Source organism: Necator americanus, chromosome V (genome assembly GCF_031761385.1).
Source record: "Necator americanus strain Aroian chromosome V, whole genome shotgun sequence".
NCBI classification, from domain to species: domain Eukaryota; kingdom Metazoa; phylum Nematoda; class Chromadorea; order Rhabditida; family Ancylostomatidae; genus Necator; species Necator americanus.
This window is the reverse complement of record NC_087375.1, coordinates 26,212,271-26,234,245: the sequence shown is the minus strand read 5'-3', so window position 1 is coordinate 26,234,245 and position 21,975 is coordinate 26,212,271. Positions and strand designations below refer to the sequence as shown.

General features: G+C 41.2%; 3 protein-coding genes across 4 annotated transcripts; 2 read left to right on the top strand and 1 right to left on the bottom strand.

The window, feature by feature from the left end:
• Positions 1–6,260: 6,260 nt before the first annotated feature.
• RB195_015272 (uncharacterized protein) lies at positions 6,261–6,584 on the top strand (the record flags this gene model as incomplete). Its single annotated transcript, XM_064205902.1, has 1 exon — positions 6,261–6,584. One exon carries the CDS (start codon positions 6,261–6,263, stop codon positions 6,582–6,584), a length of 324 nt encoding a protein of 107 aa, XP_064061783.1.
• Positions 6,585–6,645: 61 nt separating this feature from the next.
• Positions 6,646–6,915, bottom strand: RB195_015271 (uncharacterized protein; the record flags this gene model as incomplete). Its single annotated transcript, XM_064205901.1, has 1 exon — positions 6,646–6,915. The coding sequence occupies one exon, from the start codon at positions 6,913–6,915 to the stop codon at positions 6,646–6,648; it is 270 nt and encodes an 89-aa protein (XP_064061782.1).
• A 1,401-nt stretch (positions 6,916–8,316) lies between these two features.
• On the top strand, positions 8,317–21,709 carry RB195_015270 (uncharacterized protein; the record flags this gene model as incomplete). Of its 2 annotated transcripts, none has more annotated exons than XM_064205899.1 (8): positions 8,317–8,467; positions 11,464–11,556; positions 11,640–11,737; positions 11,797–11,985; positions 13,409–13,492; positions 13,554–13,685; positions 13,748–13,909; positions 21,557–21,709. In XM_064205899.1, 8 exons carry the CDS (start codon positions 8,317–8,319, stop codon positions 21,707–21,709), a joined length of 1,062 nt encoding a protein of 353 aa, XP_064061780.1. The 2 variants fall into 2 exon arrangements, with proteins under 2 accessions (XP_064061780.1, XP_064061781.1); XM_064205900.1 differs by lacking the exon at positions 21,557–21,709 and adding an exon at positions 16,399–16,557.
• Between the last annotated feature and the right edge of the window lie 266 nt (positions 21,710–21,975).

The window sequence follows — 21,975 nt, the reverse complement described above, 5'->3', positions numbered from 1 at the left end:
CTTCTTGTTCAACTTTGCATTCGATGACATAATGCGAACAGTGGATCATTGTCGATAGCTTCTTCACACCATCAGGGTGCCCATTCATTGACCGATCTGGAGGACGCTGACGATTCTGTTATATTCGTGGGAAGCATCAGAAAGAAATTTCATCATGTTGTTAATCTTGTATCGAAGTTAACTACAGCCCATGTACCACGTCTACTCCCTGATAAGTGCAAGGGGGTGCGGGTCTCTTCGAGACCTCGAACAAGAATTAGGATGGACGGAGTGCAGACAGAACTTGTCGATGAGTTCTATTATTTGAGCTGTATGCTGAACAACAATACCAGCTACGAGAAAGATATTAAGCAAAGATGTAAAAGATCGAGAAGGTGGTGCTGAGGTATTCAAGAACACCTCGGCGAAGATGCGGATAATCGCGTCAGGCGGTGACATCAGCCCGCCGATTGAGTCAGGTAAATCACTAGTCCTAATTATTTACCTAATCAAACAACTAATACTGGTTTATTTTCGCATTATCATCCCTTCATGAGGTCTGCAATCATGTTCGCCCAGATTTCCCTGGATTTTGTTGGTGTTTCAGTTATATATAGAAATGTCACCTATTGAAAGCGTTCTAGACTTGGAGAATATATCTTTTAGGAAGACGTTTCATCTTCTTTGAAATGATCTGGAGAACAACATGTTTTATTCGCTACGAGGAAAAGAAAATTCCAGCACTGTTGTTTGTTCCAAGAATCTCAATTAGAACAATCCTGCTTTGGCTCTGATATAATACGGAATTCCCATCATTTCTTTTGGTTCACATGAAAAAGGACAGATGAATAAACAACCCTTCACAAACTTCGAGGTGTGCACATATAGCGATGTGTTCTCAAGAATTTCATTGGTTGTTGCAAAGTGAAGTGCTTGATAATGTGTCACCAGCTTAGAAGACATCATTGAACGCGGCAGGTCTTACATTTCTGTGTAGGCTTTCAAGTAGAACTCTTCCTGCTTTCTTCTACATTTGCAGTTGGTTCCGATTCTGCTCAGTTGACTGATCGCGGCGCCTCCGCGATAGCGATTGGCTAGAGGAAAGACAGAGTGCGTATCAAGCAGAGAAAGCGCAATTGTTGCGGCAGATGCGTTGCGGTCACTCGGTTGAACACATTTGGTGGCGATTATAAATCCAACTTCATGATGGGCAAAGATGCCTTCATAAATACGAGTTCACTATTGTGCAGCTCTCTAGAGGGAAAGAGCACTGCTTTCACTAGATTAATTCTATGTATTCGGTAGGTCAAGTTTTCTCTTCTTAGCAAAGGTATAAAAGAATGTAGAGAACAGTTTTCACTTCGTTCACCTCAGTATGCAAATAAAAACTTCTAAGTTTACAGTAGTAAATGGATGTCTCCCTTTTACTGTTGTCACATCAAAATAAAAGCGTATTTCATATGAATGACCCTAAAACAGCACTGGAATACTCAAAGGTTTCCTGAATCAGATGTTTATCTCCTTTGTACACGTAGGGTTCTGGCTGTGCGTCATTGTATTGATCATTTCGTACGCACTGCTATTCCTCTTTGCAGCAGAGTCTGCCTTTGTCTGCATCAAAACAACCAGAATTGGCAGCTGGTGGTTCATCTGTTGTAGCTCCATGAAAATATTTGGGCGTTTATAGAGGTTAACATCTAGTTGAGAAAGTTAAATTAGTGGGAGTACTGTAGCAATGACGACATTTGCTTCCTCTTGCCACTGTGAGAACACCGTCTCAAAATTGTGAACTATATTTGAACCCTAAACTTACTCTATGAGAAATTGAACAGACACGAGATCAGTTTAATCGCGATTCCTGGTAGCAATACCCACTACCTGCGCATACATGCACGAATTCCGTGGAGATAAGAAACACCTTAGATGAAATCCATTCCTATCCTTGCGTTATTCATCCGAACGGCAAATTTAAATAGGATTTAATTACTGCTCATCCTTTTTCTTCGGCGATTTTCGTTAAGATGTTTTCGGTTACGTTTAATTTCCATGTTTCGCAGTGCTTTTATGTGCATTTGTTTCACTGTTTTCGTTATTTCACTGTCATTTCGCATAACAACGGTTACCTACACATGTATGTATGAACAGATGGAACCCGCATCGAAGCACCGCTTCCTCTCAATCATTCATTTGGTACGCGGTAGTAGGTCTGTCTACCTTCGATCATCCGCTACTGTTGGCAAAAGAAAAACGAATCTATGATATTTTCGATTTTTGCCTGAATGAATTGACATTGAATTCTGCCTGAAAGTCTTGAATATCATCATTTTTACTTTTCAGTACTGTAGATGTAGTTGATATATATACATATATATATATATATACATATATATATATATATATATATATATATATGCGGGTGTAGCGCAATCGGTAAGAGGTTCTGTTGTGACTGCTTGATCGACGACGCCTTAGCGCCAACCAAGGCCCCATCCCTCCGGGTCCAATAAATTGGTACCAGACTTGTCTGAGAAGATAAAACCACTGACTTGACATATCGGGTAGCTGAGGCTAAGTAAAGCTTCACACGCGTTCACACACCTCAAGCAGTCACCTCTAAGGTGAAGTCGAACCCCATTCCCATAGAGTTCGATCAATGCCGTTCACTTTATCCTCTATCCTTTATTGCACATGTTGCACTAGGAAATAACAGAACAGTAATGGAAATAAGCGTAAATTGGCAGCGAGTGGAGGAATCATATAGAGACCAGACCTCTCCAACGCTCAATTTCTCGACTGGATCACAGATCGGATGAGATGTGAGACTGGTCGGAACCGTCATTACTTAAATTGCGAATATTTATGTGAACAGCTGCTTTTTCTGCGGCTGCTGCGAACACTGATTTATTCAGCAAAGAAAGGAGACAAAAATTTTAGGCAATCTGAGTAAGATGATGAGGAACTATGTAGAAGAAAAAAAGACAAATTACAACTTACACCAAACTTTCAATGATGCACAAAAAAGAACTCCTCGACAACCCTCTGGCTGCGTGCCGTCTGCAGACGCACACTTTTCTTGCTCAACCTCTCTGAGGGACTGCTCTCTTATCGAAAAACCACTTTCGTTTTGTGACTCGTACGCTCCGTACACGTTTTTCCAGTGCTTACACTTAGTTCCTCAGTCAGTGTTTATTTCAACGGATGCCGTGAATTTTATGACAATGTTAGACGGTAGGTAAGATAATGTAAGTCGAAATAACAGAAAAAAGATCAAACACACAATATTTTGAAACTATTGAAGTGGAAAGTGTTTGACAACCGTCTGGCTGAATGGAGTCCGTTTTTCTCCTTTTTTCTAGTCACGGATCCTTTTTTCTGCATAGCATCGGTGAAAAACTCTATCCACAGAAAATCTTATTTTCGCCACTAAAGTACACATTCCTCGTATGACTCATCCGGGCATTGCAAAAATATGTTTTTTCAATGATACATGCGATGACTCACAGCTGAAATCGATTCGCTCCTGGCTATTTTTATCGCCAATGCAATGTTCTCTCGTCAATATTATGTAGCTATGTGAGAAGCGATAAAAATTGTTTATTCGGCAGAACATTCAAGATAACAGGTACTTAATGGTGCCTGAATAACAATTTCCGTTTGATACAAAACCTCAAAACCCTTCCAAAGAGAGTGATTGATGCTTCTATGCGCTCTGGGAATTTTCCCTTTAAATTTTTTGCTGATTGTCCTTTTTTTTCGACAATTGGCCTGTGCTTTATGGCTCTTTTTTGCTGCTGTTCCAGCGGCTGTTTCCTCTGTTTTCACAGAAAATGAGTACTGACTATGCCTCTTTTGTAAAGTTATATAGTTTGTTTTCTAAACACTTGTTGATCTGGTGGTCGATCCGGTGATCACTGTATATCTACTACATCTGGATCTGGCCTGGTGATCGCTGCATAATTCAGTCCTTGCTTTTCTTTTGAACCTGTTTTTCTCTGTTTCCCGAATCTCTTCATTTTTTTAATACCTGCAAGCAGAATATCCTTATAAATTATTCTGTCTCTTCTCGTAATTTTCGTAAGCTCTTACTGTCGCGGTTTTCTCCTCATATGCTTCCTTTTTCCGTTCACCTACCTGTTTCAGAAAGTTCCGCTTCGTATCATACTTCATTTCTTACTTTGCTTCTTTCACGCTACTCAGTTCTCTAGCATTATTCTTTAGATTTCTGTGTTTTTGCGCAATAAGTGATCCAAGAATGTTTACTTTCTATGCGTCGACCATTATATGTATAAACAACTATTCAGACAACGCTAATGTCTAAACTCTTTCAGCAATCTTATTTTTGCAGTGGTTGAAAATGTTGAAAAAAAGAAAAAAAAATACATTGCTGTTGAAAAGTATCTCAGCGTCCGGTCGTGAGTGGACCGGATTTTTGTACCTATTGTATTTTCGCTAATTCCTATTTTACCTTAGTACGATAGCGTTGGGCCGGGGCTACACAACCGATGTACACAGTATGCACACATATATAGAAAGAAAAACACATGTAAGAAGTGCTGAGACAAATTTCAATTTCTTAAAAACTTCAAGTGTTTTTTTCTTACGATAAGGTCTCAATCAGTGATATAGCTTCTATCATGATCTATAACGTGTGTTCCACGATTTAGCAGCTTTTCAAATCCCGCTGCCCAGAACTGCGGCTGCTGCTAGTGATATGGGGCAGTATATGTTTCGCCCGATCGTTAAATTTATTCACGCGAATGCTACGCTTCACGGCACGAATCAAACGGTGTTTGGAATCGGGGATGTTCGGAAAATAATTCGCATAGAGTACTGTTTCCATTGCTGGGCTGCAATCTTCTGTCGGATCAACTTCACGGCATAAGTATGTGAGGATGTCGTGAAGTAGACATACATTGTCGCGGCTCGGGCGCTTTCTGGCGAATAACGTCTGCCAACTTCTGGGACTGTGTAGCGTGAAGCATTCGTTCCCACCAACAACAAAGGAGCGTCTTATTCTGGTGAAAGGTTACTTTTGAGCTCTTCTTGAGGTGGTTTGCAGCAGGGCAACTGGCGGTGGTACATGCCGCTGTGGCTTGGATCTCTGGCTCTTGTTCCCAATTAAAGGCGTCACTCGACGAATCTGGGGTGGTAAGGGTTTCAGGTGGGTTATGCCTACACGGGGTCGTATATTGTGGGGAAGAGGGTGATTCTGTCCATTTCTACCTAATTAAAAAATTCCTAATTCCTTATTAAAATCCTAATTAAAAAGGGCACAGAAGATGCGGTGCGTGCACAAGGCTGGCACGCAACGGGATCCCACCCGTTTCTGCATTCTTCGATCCCGTATAGTCTTTGCCCATCGGAAATCCGTATCACGTCAGATTCGTGGGGTGATACCTTCAAGATATTCCTGAGATAGTCCTTCATTTGTGGGTGGAGAAGAAACTATTCACGGACACTGGTTTTTGACGCCTTATTCTACTCATGTAGCTCGTGCGTTACTCGTGCCAAGACAACTTTTTTGCAGCCAAAATCTTGAAAGTGTTTTGACGATGATTTTCTGGTCACATCCAAGTGTCGTCGACAATTCGCGAATATTGTCGTTGGGCTTCGCTTTTAAAGCATTGCGCAGAATCTCGTTGTCCAAGGTAGTGTGGGGTCCAGATGGAGGTCCGACTTTGAACGATATTGTTCATGACTGGAGGCACTAATACCAACAATGAACCACGGTATGCCCCTCTCAAATGCTGTCCAGATATCGGCTGGCAGTTGTCGCGCTATGCAGCGTAAAACTCATAGTAGAACTCACTGTCTTCGGTGTCTCTGTCTTCAGTCGATCCGAGTTACGGTTGCTTTACACTGATAGAATTAAATACACCTTGAGGTCAGGTTTCGAGAACCTTCTACCATATTTTAGTATGGAATTATTCTATCAGTTTGGCTACTTATTTTTTGTTCAAGCATGCATATCCTCTATAATTTATTAGTTTCTTAGCCACAAATTGATTATTCGTCCATCGATGTATTTACCATGAGTGTCTATCACAGTGCTCCATCTTTCTGAGAGGATTGCAATTCTCTGGGACAAGAAAGTGGGGGGCTGAGACTCAAAGAACAACTCAATAGCGTATATGTGAGCAAGGAAACAATTGAAGAATATTCGCTTCAGGGGATCTCCAAGGTGCTGAAACAATTGTTAGTGAAATGGGACGGTATATACGGAATAGAGTGGATGGGTCCCAACCAGTGCTCTGAAGTTGGCGACGAGTGGCCTAATCAATATGCGGCCGGGCGGGGCTGTGGAGGAGATGAACAGTAGCACGTCTGGGTCCCTTTTCTCGGACAACAACGGCCAACACGGAGAGCTGACGCATGTAGACATAACCGTCAAAACTCTGCTTATTTTGCAGCATATCATTCTCTGCGAGTCCCAGAAGAGGTTAAACTCTTTGGGTGATCCAGTAGGGACATCTACAATCGTTATCACAAAGAGGCCAGCTCTCCTCCTTGTGACGACATTCTACAGAACATTTTTCGACACGGTCGCAGCAGCAATAATTGACCGATGCTCAGCAGGCATGAACCGCGTTGATCTCCGCGCATGAGGTACCCATCTCGACAGAACTTTCTGATAGCTTAGGGCGTGAGGGAATCTCGATGGCGCATTTAGCAATGTTGAGCTATGCAAAAATCGTTCGCATCAGAGCATTTGGGAACCGCTCGAAGAGACTGCGCGAATCGTCGTCGATTTTGACGCACGGATGTACCATATGTGACAAGTTGGCGAAAAAGAAGTTTCTCTAGTCGGAATTGCGGGATTGGTTGACGACCGTAATGGTCCCTCGCCTTGATGAGGTCGCCGGTCGCCTGAAGTGTCGTATGTCGTTGCTTCCACTCGTAGAAGATAACCCGAAGATGACGTCGATCCATTTGCATTGCAATGATGGCGCTACAGAGAGGTATCCTTACACACCTTTGGAAGGAAGCTTCTAAAACCAGCTTTATCAGATCTTCAGGAAAAAAGGCGCCCTAGTTTTGAAATGTCAATTTTTCAGACTGGAAAGAAAAGTTAAGTAGCCAACATAATAAAAAAAAAGAAAATTTTAAAGCTAAATATACATTAAAAGCAACTGCGATTGACTCGAATATTTTTTTCAGAAGTACTAAAGAAAATCAACATTTTTATCGCAAAGCAGAAATAAGTAGCAACCCAATAATTATATTTTTAGAAGCTTCTAGAAGAAAAGAATATTATGTTCTAGAATTTTCTTCAACCTCAAGTACTCCAAACTCAAATAAATAAAGCCACACACATATTAACACGTACATGTAGACATGCATATTACATATACATGCGTATATATGTATTACATATACACGCACATTCATGCATATACACATACACATACGTACACACATATACATCATATATGTACACATAGATGCGCTCTTACAACACGGCCGTTGTACTATCGTGCCTTATGTGTGACAGGGAACGTTACGGTTGTGTAGCCAAATCCAGAGAACCTGCAAGCTGTCATTATCAGCCTACACGAATGAACCATAATCGTTTCCTGTGAAACTAACCGCGAGAACAACCGCATTTTCAAACTCGCCACTTTTTTCAGTCGCAGACGGATGTGACGAGAAATCCAAGTGCAGTTGTTAGATTACTTGTAAGCTTTTGCATTCTGTTGCGTACATTGTGTGTCATCACCCTGTTGCTTCTTACTCACGATGTTCCCCACCCTTTGGGTGATTGCCGTACTATCTATCATTGACCAAATGTGTACAGATAAGCCCTGTTCTTTGTTCAATGGTCAATAAGTCGTTTTTTTTTGCAGACAGATGAAGAGATTTTGTGGTGCAGCGTCATTTGTGAGTTGCCTTTCTGTCGAATTACCGGTCTCTTCTGTTCGTCGCATGTTCTAAAATCTATTTCATCTTTCTGGAGAGGTTTTTTTTTGAATTGAGCATTGTTTTTGATCTTGATCTTGGTTTTTTTTTTTGAATTGAGCATTGTTTCTACTTCAGGTGAATCGAGACCAATTCTCTGGTCAAACTCCTAGAACCAATTCATGGAAAAAAGTATGGTAATATCGTTAAATAACACTAATCCCAACATTTTTATCCTGGGACTGTCAAAAAATTGCCTTGAAATTTTTCCTTTTTCTCTTCTTTTCCTTTTTCTCGCTGACAACTTGTAACTTCTCTGAATAAAATTATGCATGTGTGTTTCAATTTTTTTGGTGTTTGCCGTTTCCGCTTGCTAAATGTTGTTTCATCTCATCGTGATATTTTTTTATTTACTTAATTTCTACCTTTTGTAGGTGAAATATGGCTGATTTCGCGATCGAGCTCCTGAAACTCATTCCACTGGAGCAGAGCGTGGTAATGTCGCCACTGTCTCTCGTAGCTGCATTGTCTGTTCTCGAAAGAGGAGCTGGCGGTGCAACGAAGAGCGAAATTGTTGACGCACTAAAGAGAAGTAGGCTTTAAATGAATTTCTCTCGATTTCTCTCGCATTTAAGTCATTGTTTCTTCTGAGCAATGGATTTATCCGAGAATTTCCTGAGAAAATTGCCTGAGAAAATTAACGTATTCCACACAAATAAAGTCAGAATGGTTTGTAGTAGTAGTAGTAGTAGTTCGATTTCTCAATGTGATTTTCCATTACCTACTACGCAGTAAACGAATATACCTCTCCGTTTCAGAAAAAAGAGAAAAAGAAACTAAACTCGTCTTGTCGTAATCTAAAATGTAAAGCTATCCCACAGTTGTCCTAGTTAGTGCAATTTGAAGTCACAGTAAATTAAGCTTCGTTATAGAAAAGCTATAAAGGGTCTACAAGGAATGTAGAATCAAATGTTGCAGTAAACATTAGTCTGGATGAATGCCACTTTGTTAAGCAAGGACCCACCTCGTTTCGTTCTAGCCCTACTATAAAATCCCTACTATCAAATTGCACTAACTAGGACAACCTTCCTTCTGGAGCGTTACTTAACTCTCACTGTCGCATCTAACTACAGAACTTCAAGGTGTAATACAAAGAGCTATCCCACAGTTTTTTTAGATTTTATAGATTTTTATTGCTTCGATAACGAAAGTCATTTCTTTTTTCAGAACAATTAAATACTTGTTTTTAAACGTGCATGCGTAGAAAGGATGACTAATGTACTTAGAGTTAAAAAATATCAGTTACACGTAAAACAATCTATCATTCTTTTGAAGAAATTTTCCTTTTTATTTTCAACGTTTTGGATTGCTTGATTTTTTCACACTGTTTTCTTGCATAGCATATGTACTGCATTAAAACAACCAAAATTCATTGTCTGAAGTAGGAATAAAACATGATTTCCCTGAGTGTATACGTGATTGGCTTCAATTTCCCAGCCTTCTCGAGAAGAAAAACTCTCAGCAGTGAGATCAAGAAGCGGAAGAACATTGTAAACTCGTGACATTCCTAGAACATTTCTTTAAATCCAGAAATTCCACAGAGTGTAGGCATCATCATAACATTCTATGACCCAAGTTCCCGAGTTTTCTTGTAGTTTTTTCAAAGACTTCCTCCATCACTCTATCAATAGTCATAACCAGGAGAGTTGTTTTTCAAACAAATCCAGTGCACTGTCTACGAATAGGTCAGTTTTCTAGAGTTAATTCTTGACGGTAACCTTAGCGTCTTGAGAAGAAAAAGACGTGTTCTTCGACCAGATAACTAATACGTTGAAGTTTCAGTAATTAATGGGAAATTTTGTGAAAATGTTTCATTTTACAAGTGATGCCCAGCTGCGTTTCAGCCAGTCTTCACGCGAAGCAGATCCCTGTGTGGTCGGAACGGTTGACTGGATTCAGCGCATCACGAAATAGACGATATTAACTTCTAAGATCACCCTCAATTCTCCTCAGCAATCTGGGAAGAGGCTAATGAAGCAGCGTTAGTTGCACCCTGTGTCCCCGACGATGTAACTCATTACGGGCAGCAGGCCCACTGCTATCTGGAATGCAACCGCAGTTGTGCAGGTTTGCTGACGTTGGGCGGTGACGGGTTTGTTTGGCTCTATTGCGTAACAAGTTGCATCGTAGGAATACAACTGCAACCAACGCCGTTTTTCACGCTGTTTTCTGGATCACGAGGGAGATTGCAATTCAGAACTCTGAACTGAAGAACGTGATCACCGTCAATTTCATGATGCGTGCTGCCTTTAGCGCATTACGGTGAATGAATTGAACAAACAAAGTTTCGAAATTAGCTGAACTTACATAAAGTAGCTATCACTAAAGAAAGTAAAGTAGCTATATAAAGTAGATAATATTGTCAACCTACGCAAGTGATCAAATCCTACAGCACCTCGTAACGTGATCTCCGCCATAAGTTGGGACTTGGCGTACTAAGTAGCTGTGTCACCCACTTGGAGCATATGTACAGCAGAAATGAAGCGAAATAGAAAACAATTCTGAAAATAATAATTCCCTGTTTTTACTCCTAAAGGCAGCATACCACGAATCTGAGGTGGCGCGGATTTCAGGTGGAGTATTCGTATACGGGATCGTAGATTATTGAGAGAAAAGTGATTCCGTTTATTTCTTCCTAATTGCCGTAGAAAACGGCCCGGAAGATACGGCTTCGAGCATTCCGGCCCACTATTTTCTACAAGGAGTTTGATTGGAGCGCGCCAGCCTTCTAAACGCGCCGCATCTTTCGGACCGTTTCTTACGGCAATTAGGAAGAAATGGACGGAATCACATCCCTCTCCATAGCCTACTATCCCGTATACGAATACTCCACCTGAAATCCGTACCACCTCAGATTCGTGAGGTGATGCCTTTAATACATTTAAGGAACCAGCGATGTAACCATCAAACATTGCAAGTCGAGTGAGTGTAACATAAGAACTCCTACAATGAAAATGAGGATAAAGGATAAAGTTTCTGACGTTAGTCAATCTCCTTTGGATGCGCCACCACGTTCACTTCAATTCAGAATCGCTTGCGGTTTACGAACGTGTATCTGGCCTATACAATGACTTGCGGGGCCAGCCAATGATCAATATGGGTCAAGTCAGTGTTTTTATCCTCCCAGACAAGTCTGGTACCAATTTATCGACCCCGGAGGGATGAAAGACTTGGTGTGCACTAGGGCGGATTCGAACCTCCGATCGATCGTGCAGACAGTGGAATCTCTTACCCACTGCGCCACATCCGCCTCTAACATAACATAACAGAAAGAAGCTTCCTCCATTCTCATATACTTCTCTTAATGGAGACACAGTTGACCGTTTTAGATTACTTTCTGGCATCTCTAGTATATTTAGACAGTACGAAATAACATTTCCTTTTGAAAAATGAACATTCTACTTTTAACTAACGACGTATCCACGATTTCTGGAAGTTAGTTATTAGAGGAGATTTCTTATAAATTCCAAGGAAATAGATATTCTCATATTTTTCAGTTTTTCTTGCATCTTTCATCAGCTATTTTAGATTCTCAAGAGGATGTTCCGGAGTTACTTCGTAAATTGGCGGCAGCTGATGGAGTAGCAATGGCGGTGGCAACCAAGTTTTTCCTTGCGAAAGGTTTGTTTTTGCAGAGAAAAATAGATTATTCTTAGGGTTATCCAACATCTCTTGTAAGCAAATATTCCACGTCCGTATTTTAGATTTGGAAATCTGTGAGCAGTATAACGACACCATTACAAAAGATTTTGCGGTCAGCGCTGAACAACTCAATTTCCATGATCAGGCTTTGACGGTTCAGGTACCTTTAAGCACATGCTACTGTGTAGCGTCCAGGGAACATAGTCATTATTATTTCAGACCGTTAACAATTTCGTGTCGGATGCTACCCGTCGAATGATTCCACAACTTTTGCCTAATGATTTTCACAAACCGGACATGAGAGCTTTTCTTGTGAATGCTGTGTACTTCAAAGGACAATGGGGTAATCGCTTCGAACCTGAACTCACGCATCCAGATACATTCCATGGTGTTAATGGAGATCGTGAGGTGAAGCGTTCTCTTGCGTGATTACTTCTTAAAAGTGCCTGTGAGCACGAATTATTAAAATAGGTCAGAATCCAACTCCGGTCACTTAGAAATTTGAGCGCACATTTACCGCACTAATAATAGCACATGGCTGATACGGGCATCCATAAGTGGTTTTTGAAGGTTTTCGTGGAAATAATGCTATAATCTGTGGAAGTTCGAAGTTTGCAATGACTCCTAGGTGCGGAGACAAATAAAGCACTCAGTCGAATACATGGAGTGGCCGGTTCTGATGATGGGACCAACTTACGAAGTTTCGTAGTTAGCCGTCTCTTACAAGGAATTTATTTAAAAAAAGCCTTGTCTCGTCATTCCGCCAGTATGTAAGCCAGCATAAATAGTTAAGCATAGTAGTACGCGTACGTGTGTACTATCCTTGACAGTACCTTATCCTCAACTATTGATGTTACTTACACTCATAAAGGTGCCAACGAGAAGCTGCATACGTGTCCGTTCTCGCGCCCTTACTGAAATTTGTTGGTCCATTATCGTTAGAAGTGACTTTATCTTGAAGGCAAGGAAGGAAAAATTGCAACACCACCATTTTATGGAGTCGGAATTTCTTTATCAAAAAGAATGAAATTTTCGCCAAGCTTTGAATGAATTCTCTTATTTTTTTATTCGAAAAACAAATAAGGTTTTCTTGCAGTTTTCTGCCCGCTTACCGTTTAGGTTCGCTTCAACGATTTTTTCAAACTCATTTGCAACAATTTCTTAACACATTTTCACGAACGCATTTTTACGGAACGAAATACGGCCCCTCGTCGTCCCCCAAAATCCACACTTTGCTAACGTTGGAAAGGAATACAACAGGAGCTCACATCATGGTGTTCTCGCGTTTCTTCCAATTCATGGGACGAGAACTGGTCCTCTTCCATACTTTCTTTAGTCCAAACTTTAAAAATTGAAAAGAATCTATTAATAACTCAGACATATTTCAAATTAATTTTCTTGAGCTGTAGCCAAGATTGGTATTGATCTTCTTTATTAAACGGCAGCTAACTTTTTGGCGTTATCGCCTTCGTCAGAGCCGGGAAAAAAATCAAAGCCTTTAGTGATTTATCTTCTCAAGCGCCTCATCACCCTACAGAAAGCGTCCAAACGGTAGGCAAACTCAAACATCTCAAATACACACATGGGCAATACTCAGACATATGTTATTCGGTTACTCGACGTGTTCAATAAGAAACAAAAAGGCCAATTTTTTTACTATATTTTTATTTAGTTTATTTTTTTACTTTTTACTATACTATTTTTCTTTTTACCACATTAATATTTATTTTCTAATAAGTCAAAACCTTGGGAAGAACCAGCACAGAAGTGGAAACATGTTAAAGGTTTCAAATGTCATTTGAATGAGATAAATACGGTCTAATTTTTGTAGGAGTCGTTTATGGCGTATCATGCCCTCAAGGACTGCCGTTTCGCTATTGACCATGGAACACAAGTCCTAGCACTGCCATATATGGTATACAGAATTTTACATAGTTCGCCTTTATTGCCAAAGAAACCATAAATTCTAATTTCAGGACAAAGAGTACGAGTTTGTCATCTTTTTACCACTTGAAAGTGTGGATTTCAAAGAGTTCCGTGCAAATTTGACCGGCGAAGTGATGAGAGAGCTGTTAGAGAATGCCAGCAAGGATCCAGCAGGTGTAAATGTGAGTCTTGTGCTAAGAAGGAGTAATTTTCCGTCCGCCATTGCATATGCACCTAAATTTAGGTCACTATTCCGAAATTTAAAGTGACATCGCAGCCGGACATGAAGAAGATGCTGCAAAATCTTGGCATCAGTCATCTTTTCCACGAGGGTTGTGATTTGAAGGGTGTAACCAAGACGGAGGATCTCTATGTCGACGACGTGATTCACAAGGCTGTTGTGGAGGTTCGTTCACGCCTGTGATTTTATTCCGTTTGACCCTACCAGTAGTAGTTTAAAGAGAAGGTTTCGTAGATTTTACATTCTGAGCTCGTTGCACACATCTACAGTAGTGTTTGGAAAACTTTGGAAAACTCGTGAAGAAAGCGACAGTCTCCTAAGGCGATTTGTTCATACCATGTATTTGAAAAAAGTAAAGAAGCCATAGTCGGAGGTGAATATCTCCAGCTGAGTGAATGCGATGAGTCTTTGATTGGGCAAGAGGTATGTCAAGCGGAGAAAGAGCGTATGCTGTGGTGGATGCGGGTCGCTCTCGTGATTAAGAACACTTTTTGCCGGACATTTGAACCCAATCTTCCAAAAATATGCATTAGATTTCACCAGAACCCGTTTTGAATTATTTTTCCGAAAATTCGTGATCAATCATAAGCACTATGGAGATGTTCAGAAAAAAAGTTGTGGTATGAGCATAATTTCGGCGTCGAAACATCGGCGTCATCTTGAATTTGTCTAAAAAAATTCTCCTTCCGCGATGAACCGTAGAATTGATGGAGGTGATGACCACACATCAAAATACGCGATTCGGCTGACTTCTAGTCATTCGAACCCGATAGAAAACGTCAGAAGAATAAAATGAAGGAAAGTTAGAATGAGAAGTAGGACTAAAAACGCAAATTGATGCAATCCCAACCCTGCAAGATTTTCATATATTGTAATTGATCGATTGAGATATCCTAATCGTTACTGGAATCCATGAAATTCTAGTAAGAGTTAACAATGAGAACTACGACTAATTAGCGTCATAAGCAACGACAGCAGAAGGTCCACAACGAAATTTGGGCTAAGCGGACAGTGGACAAGGGACTTCAAATATTACGTTGTATTAATACAAGTGAAATGATAGCTCTGGGCTCATTACTACAATTACGCCAGCAGTTACTTATCTGTAACTGACACAAATCGGGCATGTTGTTTAATTGCCCTAAAATATGTTAAGACTTTGTCGAAGCAATACCCTCATCTTTTCTCTTTCTGGATGGTAGATGCGGTACCGGTCTTCTTCTTGTTACACTTTGTTCGTTTTATTTTGTTTTCCAGCAATATTTGTTGTAGAGGATTTCGGTTTGCTTTGTGGCGCTTGACCTAATCATCTAAAACCGTATTCAACTTGCACCAAGAATTGCAGTGCACTGTTTCTATGAGTCCTATAATGCTAAGCAAAATTAATCCTAACATCCTAACTACAGGTCAGCGAAGAGGGCACAAAAGCAGCTGCAGCAACTGGAATGATGATTAACCGCCGTCGTCCTATGCCTCAGCTAGATCCTCCTACTTTCCGTGCCGATCATTCTTTTGTCTACGGGATCTTTTTCCACAGAGAGCCAATTTTTGTTGGACAATTTTGTTGAAATAGGCTTTTTTGTACTGAGGAAATTGTTTAGTAAATTATGGTTTCGCTATCAGTCTCGACCGTTCTTTGCTGTTAGGGTTCGTTTGTTTTTCAATGGTTTCGAACTACACTGGTGTGCAAAACAAGAAATACTCAATGAGACGAATAGATACGGCACTTTTGTTCAAAAACAATAATTACATTGAAGCCGGAGGTCTGCAACGTGCTCCCATGCTGGTCACAAAGTTGGCGAGGAGTTCCTGTGGTAGGGCGCTGTAGTCTATAGTCGTGCTATAGCCACTGTGACATCACGGGATCTGACGTCCAGCTTTCTGTGCACAACTGGAAGATCTCTGGCGACATTCTCCCGCATTTTCATTAATTTCTTTCGAGTTGTTAGTCGATTCTTATGTTACCTTACCTATCTCGTCCAAAATCTGGGCCGTTTTTTTTACGACAGTTAGGAAGAAATGAGCGTTATCCAACCCGTTTCTGCAGACTGCCACCCCGTATAGTCATTAACCATCGCAAATCCATACCACCCCATGTTCGTGGGGTGATGCCTTTAAATGTTGCACACCAGTGTATATTTCTCGATTAGGTACAGCAAATGCAGAATGTTTTTAGCCCGAAAAAACGCGTCTTCAACTGAGGCAAAGCGGAAGGATAAAGTAGTGTGTTTCAATCAGACAAGAAGAAATTTTTGCTGCAAACGTGTAGCGTCCATCCTTGCTGAACACATTCGACACCGGTTATGCCCTAATAGTTTCAAGTTATGCGCGCTTTTTGCGGGGAATGTGATTATAAGTGCCGATAGAACCTGAAGATATCGACATTAAATTTACTGCTTTGGATAATAATCAATCATACGGTGGACTTTTATAGAATTGATACATGTGCCACTCAAAACTGGTCTACCAGGGCTCTGATTGTAATCCATCCTAGTCTTTACAGTCCTAGAGCATTGGTAGTCTTTTGAAAAACGCTTTCCTGTTCAAATATTGATGAACAGGGTGTTGTTACCGTCTCTGCTATTATTGTTATTACCGTCTGTTGTTACCGGCACTAGATAACTTAAACAGAACCTACAACCGATTCACTCCAGGTCAATGAGGAGGGAAGAGAGCTTGATGCTCTTGGAAAGAAGTTGAAGGGAATGGTTCGAACCCTTCGTGACATCTATCCTGTCTTCCACGCCAATCACCCATTTGTTTACGGAATCTTCCGAGGACATCAACCGATTCTCATCGGGCAACACTGCTGAACTTGATACTTTTGTGCATTTCTTTTCTATTGCCAGTAAATATTCGGTGCCTTACGATTCTGTTTTCACCTGATTTTCGTCTGCGAATCCCTAACAGTGACATTTGCGATGCTATTCACCTATTTCTTTGCTAACCTCATCTAACATCTGTGTCTCGTCTTGCTGCTGTCCTGTGCAGTTCTATATGTCTGTTTGTCGTCCGTCCTTTGAATGTCATGGGTGCGAGTAGAATTTTCTGGGTGATCAACGTAACGTTTCCACACAGATGCTGTCGTGGGCACATCACATGCCTGTGGAAGTCCGTCGTCATCACCATTCCACTGCTTTGAGTCAGTGTCTTCAATCACAAATTAACACAACTACCATCGTACCGTCTCGTTTTTACGTCACGTTTATCCCTGATGCAAACATAGATTATTTTAACTCTTTTAGAAGAGAAAGTATTTATTTTCACCACTCAAAGAGGTTAAAAGGCGGAATCTGTGCGACACTAGAAATGAATGACATTATCTAACACCCTAAGAATACTTAACGAGCAAAGGGCTTTTGTGAAGAAAACATAAAAACTGTTGGGATTAGTTAGAATTTTCTCGTCGAAGTAGCATTAGAGATAAGAAGATAAGTAATTGATTGGCCATGTTAGGATCTCTCTACGAGAGGATAAGGAAAAAGATGTAGCTCATAGATGTGAACGAGAGGACGCTCAGTTTTTCTTAGTAATATAGAAAAAGACAAGTCAAACAGACTTATGTAATGCCCTCGCCTCAAACCTCTTCCCGGTGTAATCGGGTCATGAAGCTTTGTGCAGTTGCACAAGCGGCTACTCTCGAAGCGGTGCGTTGAAGATAGCGGTTGGGATCGTGATGGGACAATCGCGAACAGCATCGGTGGATGGTGCTAGCCAGGGTCCCCTTCGATCATAACCGCTATGCTCCACCGCATTGCTTAGAACGCAGCCGCTTACGCAACTACGCAGAATTTCAGTTCATTTTAACGACACTATAATAAAAAGATTCGTGTATCTTCTACTGATTCACTGGTCACATTTGTTGGATTGCGGAAGTTGGATGACGACGATTTGTTTGATTGCTGACCTCGTTTTATCGCGTAATAAATCGCTCGATCGTTTTGGAGACGATTCCACACATGACTGCTGTTTACGCCTTCTCCTGAACTGCGAGAAAGAAATGAGCGTGATGATGCTCACATTTTTAAATCCGTAATCACAACTGATCGAGGAGGGACCTCAAGATCGTCAATTTTGTGACGCACTGCCTTTAATGCCTTCTAGTAGACGTCTTCGCATACCACAAGAAGTCATCAATCCAGCTTTAGCTCTGTAACTTGCCGGGAAGTTTCTGGAAATTTCCTGAGCCTTCGCTGGTCCTCAGCGATTTCTCTGAGGCCGGTCAACCACTGTCATGGTGTTGAGCTTCGTTGATAGTAGCCATGCTGACTCAACCTACAGTAATCTATTTGATTTCCTAGTACAACACAGCGGGCTGCGTTCATAATATTTCTTGTGGACTTTCCAAGTTGTGTCATCTTGTCTTCGGTGCTGTGATCATATAGCTGAAAAGAAGCAGGAGGAGTTTGTTCCGTCAATAACGCAAGTGTTACTTATGAATGTTAAGAATGGTGAATCTTCCCTCTTATACTTAAACTTTGAGCAAGCAGTCTTTGTTAATAGGAATGCAGACGTTGAACTCCCGGCTATAACGGCAACACCGCGATTCTACCCAGTATTATATGTATGACATACACACAAAGCATAGCTGAGGTCACTTGTGACACACACATGTATTTGTGTGTGCGTGTGTCACAATGATCTCAGCTATGGTCTCTTATGTATAGACGGTTAAAAATGACATGTTGGTCAGTGCAGTTTCGTGAACACCTGTGTGCTCGAAGCAGCGCGGTGGAGCTAGCGGTTAGGATCGAGGTAGAATCACCGGGAACTGCAAGTGTAGTTTCTGGTACATCTTCCAGAAGTGCGAAAGTTCGGCTTTCCTTGAATCTTTGCCTAGAGATTGCAAATAGTCGATAGTTCAATTTATAGGCATTACCCCACGAATCTGAGGTGGCACGGATTTCAGGTGGAGTATTCGTATACGGGATCGTAAATTATGGAGAGAAGGGTGATTCCGTTCATTTCTTCCTAATTGTCGTAGAAAACGGCCCGGAAGATACGGCTTCGAGCGTTCCGGCGCACCATTCTCTACAAGGAGTTCGATTGGAGCGCGCCATAACGCTCGAAGCCATATCTTCCGAATCACTCTCTTCCACACAATCTACGACCCCGCATACGGACTCCACCTGAAATCCGTACCACCCCAGATTTGTGGTGTGCTGCCTTTAATATAAAAAAAGTGCCTATCGATTACAAGTAATTTTATGCCGTTCGCAAGGTTTTGTTAGCTTAAGATTGTCGCATCAGCAGTTTCCTACAGCTACATACAGTCATTACTGTTTAATGATATGGTAGAATATGTAGATCTTACTCGATTTGGGTGCACTTCGCTAGTCTGTGAGACTCTCAGTTTGTTTCTTGTTTGAGGGCTCTCGCGTAGTGAGGATATCGAAGGATTTAGAAGTAAATCGTAGATTAACGAAGGGAGCAGTGGTTTTGTGGGACATCATAGTACTGGAGTACCTCAAACCACTTTCAGGTCTTTCATAGCGACGACAAATTCGAAACGTCAGGCTAAGGTCTCATTAAAAGAAACTCATTGAAAAAACGAAACAGCAGAGAATTAATCATAATGCAGGGGTCTGAAAAAAAAATGATTCGAAGACTAGTATTAGAATTAGTATTAGTATTAATTAAAAGCTCTTGCCTAGTCCCTAACCGATCAAGAATGAATAATTTGTTGGAAATGACTTTCTGTTCGATGCAAAAAGTCTAAATTGCTGACCTATCCTTCTTAGTTCATCGGGCAGCATCTATTTAAAACTTCACATGAGAAGTTATCTTTATTATATGTTCTTCTCGTGTTTACTTCACGTATTGATGTCAAGGGAATTATTCACTTCAGTTTTTATTTGTTTTCCACCATCTTGTAATGTTTGAAGGGTGCAATAGTTGCCAGTGAACAAGGATGGCAGGAATTTTGCGTAAACTTTTCCTAGAACGTTACGCGCGGTGTTTAATGACTCCCACTGGCACATGGATCATCGACTCTTGCAGGGATTTCTCAGCATGGATTTTCAAATCTTGTGATAGTTTTTCGCAATTAGGCCAAGTTCAGAATTTGAAAAGGTTAAGTCGAGAGAGATCTATGAAAGGAATTCTGTTACTGCACTACAAGGGAAGTTCTAACTTTACTTTCCGGGCGTAGTGTAGAAAAGTGTTACTCAGACTTAAGAGAAATAAAGGAGCTGCACCACTATAGTAAACACTATAGTAGAATAGTAAACAACAATTTTGAATAGGAAAGGTGTTCTATGCTATAAAAAGGTATTTTTTCAAAGAAACTCGATAAAGTATTCGATGTTGCATTGTCACCACTAGTGAATGGAGATCTGGACGTAGGTCAAAGGCACCGCCCCACAAATCTGGGATGGAACGGGTTTCAGGTGGGTAATGCCTGTACGTGGTCGAAGATTATGAAGGGTGAAGAGAGTGATTCCGTCCTTTTCTCTCTGTATCAGTGGAAACGGACGACTCCAGAATGCTGTTTCTTATGACTGCTTATGTTGCAATGCGCACTTTTTGCGCTTCGCCCAACCCCGCTCCCCCTGCGATTCGTCAAAAACGCATTCGCACGAATCGCAGGCCGGGGGGCGGCGAAATGGTGGTGCGATGCAATTGAGTACGTTCCGGGGTTGTCCGTTTCCGCTGACAAATGGAGAATTGGACTTGATCACCTTCCTCTCCATAGTCTACGACCCCTACGAGTACTACACCTGAAGTCCGTACCACCTCATGTTCGTGGGATGATGCCTTTAAAGGATGAAAAATAAAGTGCACTTCGTTAACGGATCCCTGTCGGGATGCACCTACGCGTTCGACTTCAACTCAGACTTCGTTTGAAGTTTATGAACGCGCCTTACAATGATTTGTGAGGGGTAGCCGATGTACCAAGTCAGTGCTTTTATCCTTCCACACGAGTGTGGTACCAATTTTTGGCCCCGGAGGGATGAAGGGCTTGGTGAGCACTAGGGCGGATTCGAACCTCCGATAGATCGTGCAGCCACAGCGGAATCTCTTACCGGTTGGATTACTGCTCCCCTGGGTTACAGGTATCATAATGAAAACGAGGAGATCCCGAAGAATATAAGAAAAGAGTAATTAAAAGCGCCAGACTGAACAGTTTGCCCGACGGAGAAACTCAATGTACTTTAAGACTGACCGAATAAAACTGCATGAAGAATTGTGGGGTGAAATGAGGGATGAAATTACTTCGTTGAAAAACTCTTTTTACACCCGCACTAGTAATGAAATCTACTTTAAAGCAGTTTCACTTCTTCAATTTTATATGAGTGGAGGGCTGCTGTGTCGGGTAAACGTATCAATCTTATGCTTCTGATCTCCATTCCTTCCTCGGACTTGTAGAGGACGTACAACATTTTGCCATGAAATTTGGAAACTGTGTCGTGAGCACGATCTACTAGTGGAGAAAACTCAATTTGGAAATTTTCACTGCGTTTAAAACGCAGTTTTAGGTCTTTGTTCTGGATCTGCATGCATTTGCAAGTTCATTGCTAAAATGACTAACCACTAAAAAGAGATCATCCGCAAGACAAGCCACGGCTCTGTCCATTAACTATATCCTTGAACCCGACATGATCAGGATCACAAATGAAACGTATTGAAGGGGTTTTTTTTAAGATGCAGACTTTGTAGTGACGTGCAATTATAACGCAATTCCATGCACTTCTTACTAACAAGGTGAATATGAAAATGGCATCAGGAAAGATAAGAAATCCTCAAGACCTTTTCAAGGTTTTAGGACCTTTGACCCTTTACCGCGTTCTAAGATGATTCATATCCTTGCAGGTTAGCGAAGAAGGCACCGAAGCAGCTGCTGCAACAGGAATGGTGATGATGATGCGTTCTAGACCGATCAGTCCAGATTTCTTCGCCGATCAGCCATTTGTGTACGGGATTTTCCACGGCGAAGAACCGATCTTTATTGGTCAATTTTGCTAACAATTTGGATCGGATTGGCAGTTTCCTTTTGTTTTGCACAGTACCCTCAAGTAAGGAGCATGTGATTTATACAATGAAGCCTTCCTCTTCTCAGAGAAAGACATCGTACAGTAAACGACAAACGTGATGCTATTTAGCTTACAGTTGCTACATGCTTAATCCGTACAGTTCTGCATGTTTCTGCATGCAACAAGAATAAGGCAGTTGACAACAATTTTAGCCATTTTTAGTTCAGCTATTTCTTGCGGTTAAAGGCATCACCTCAC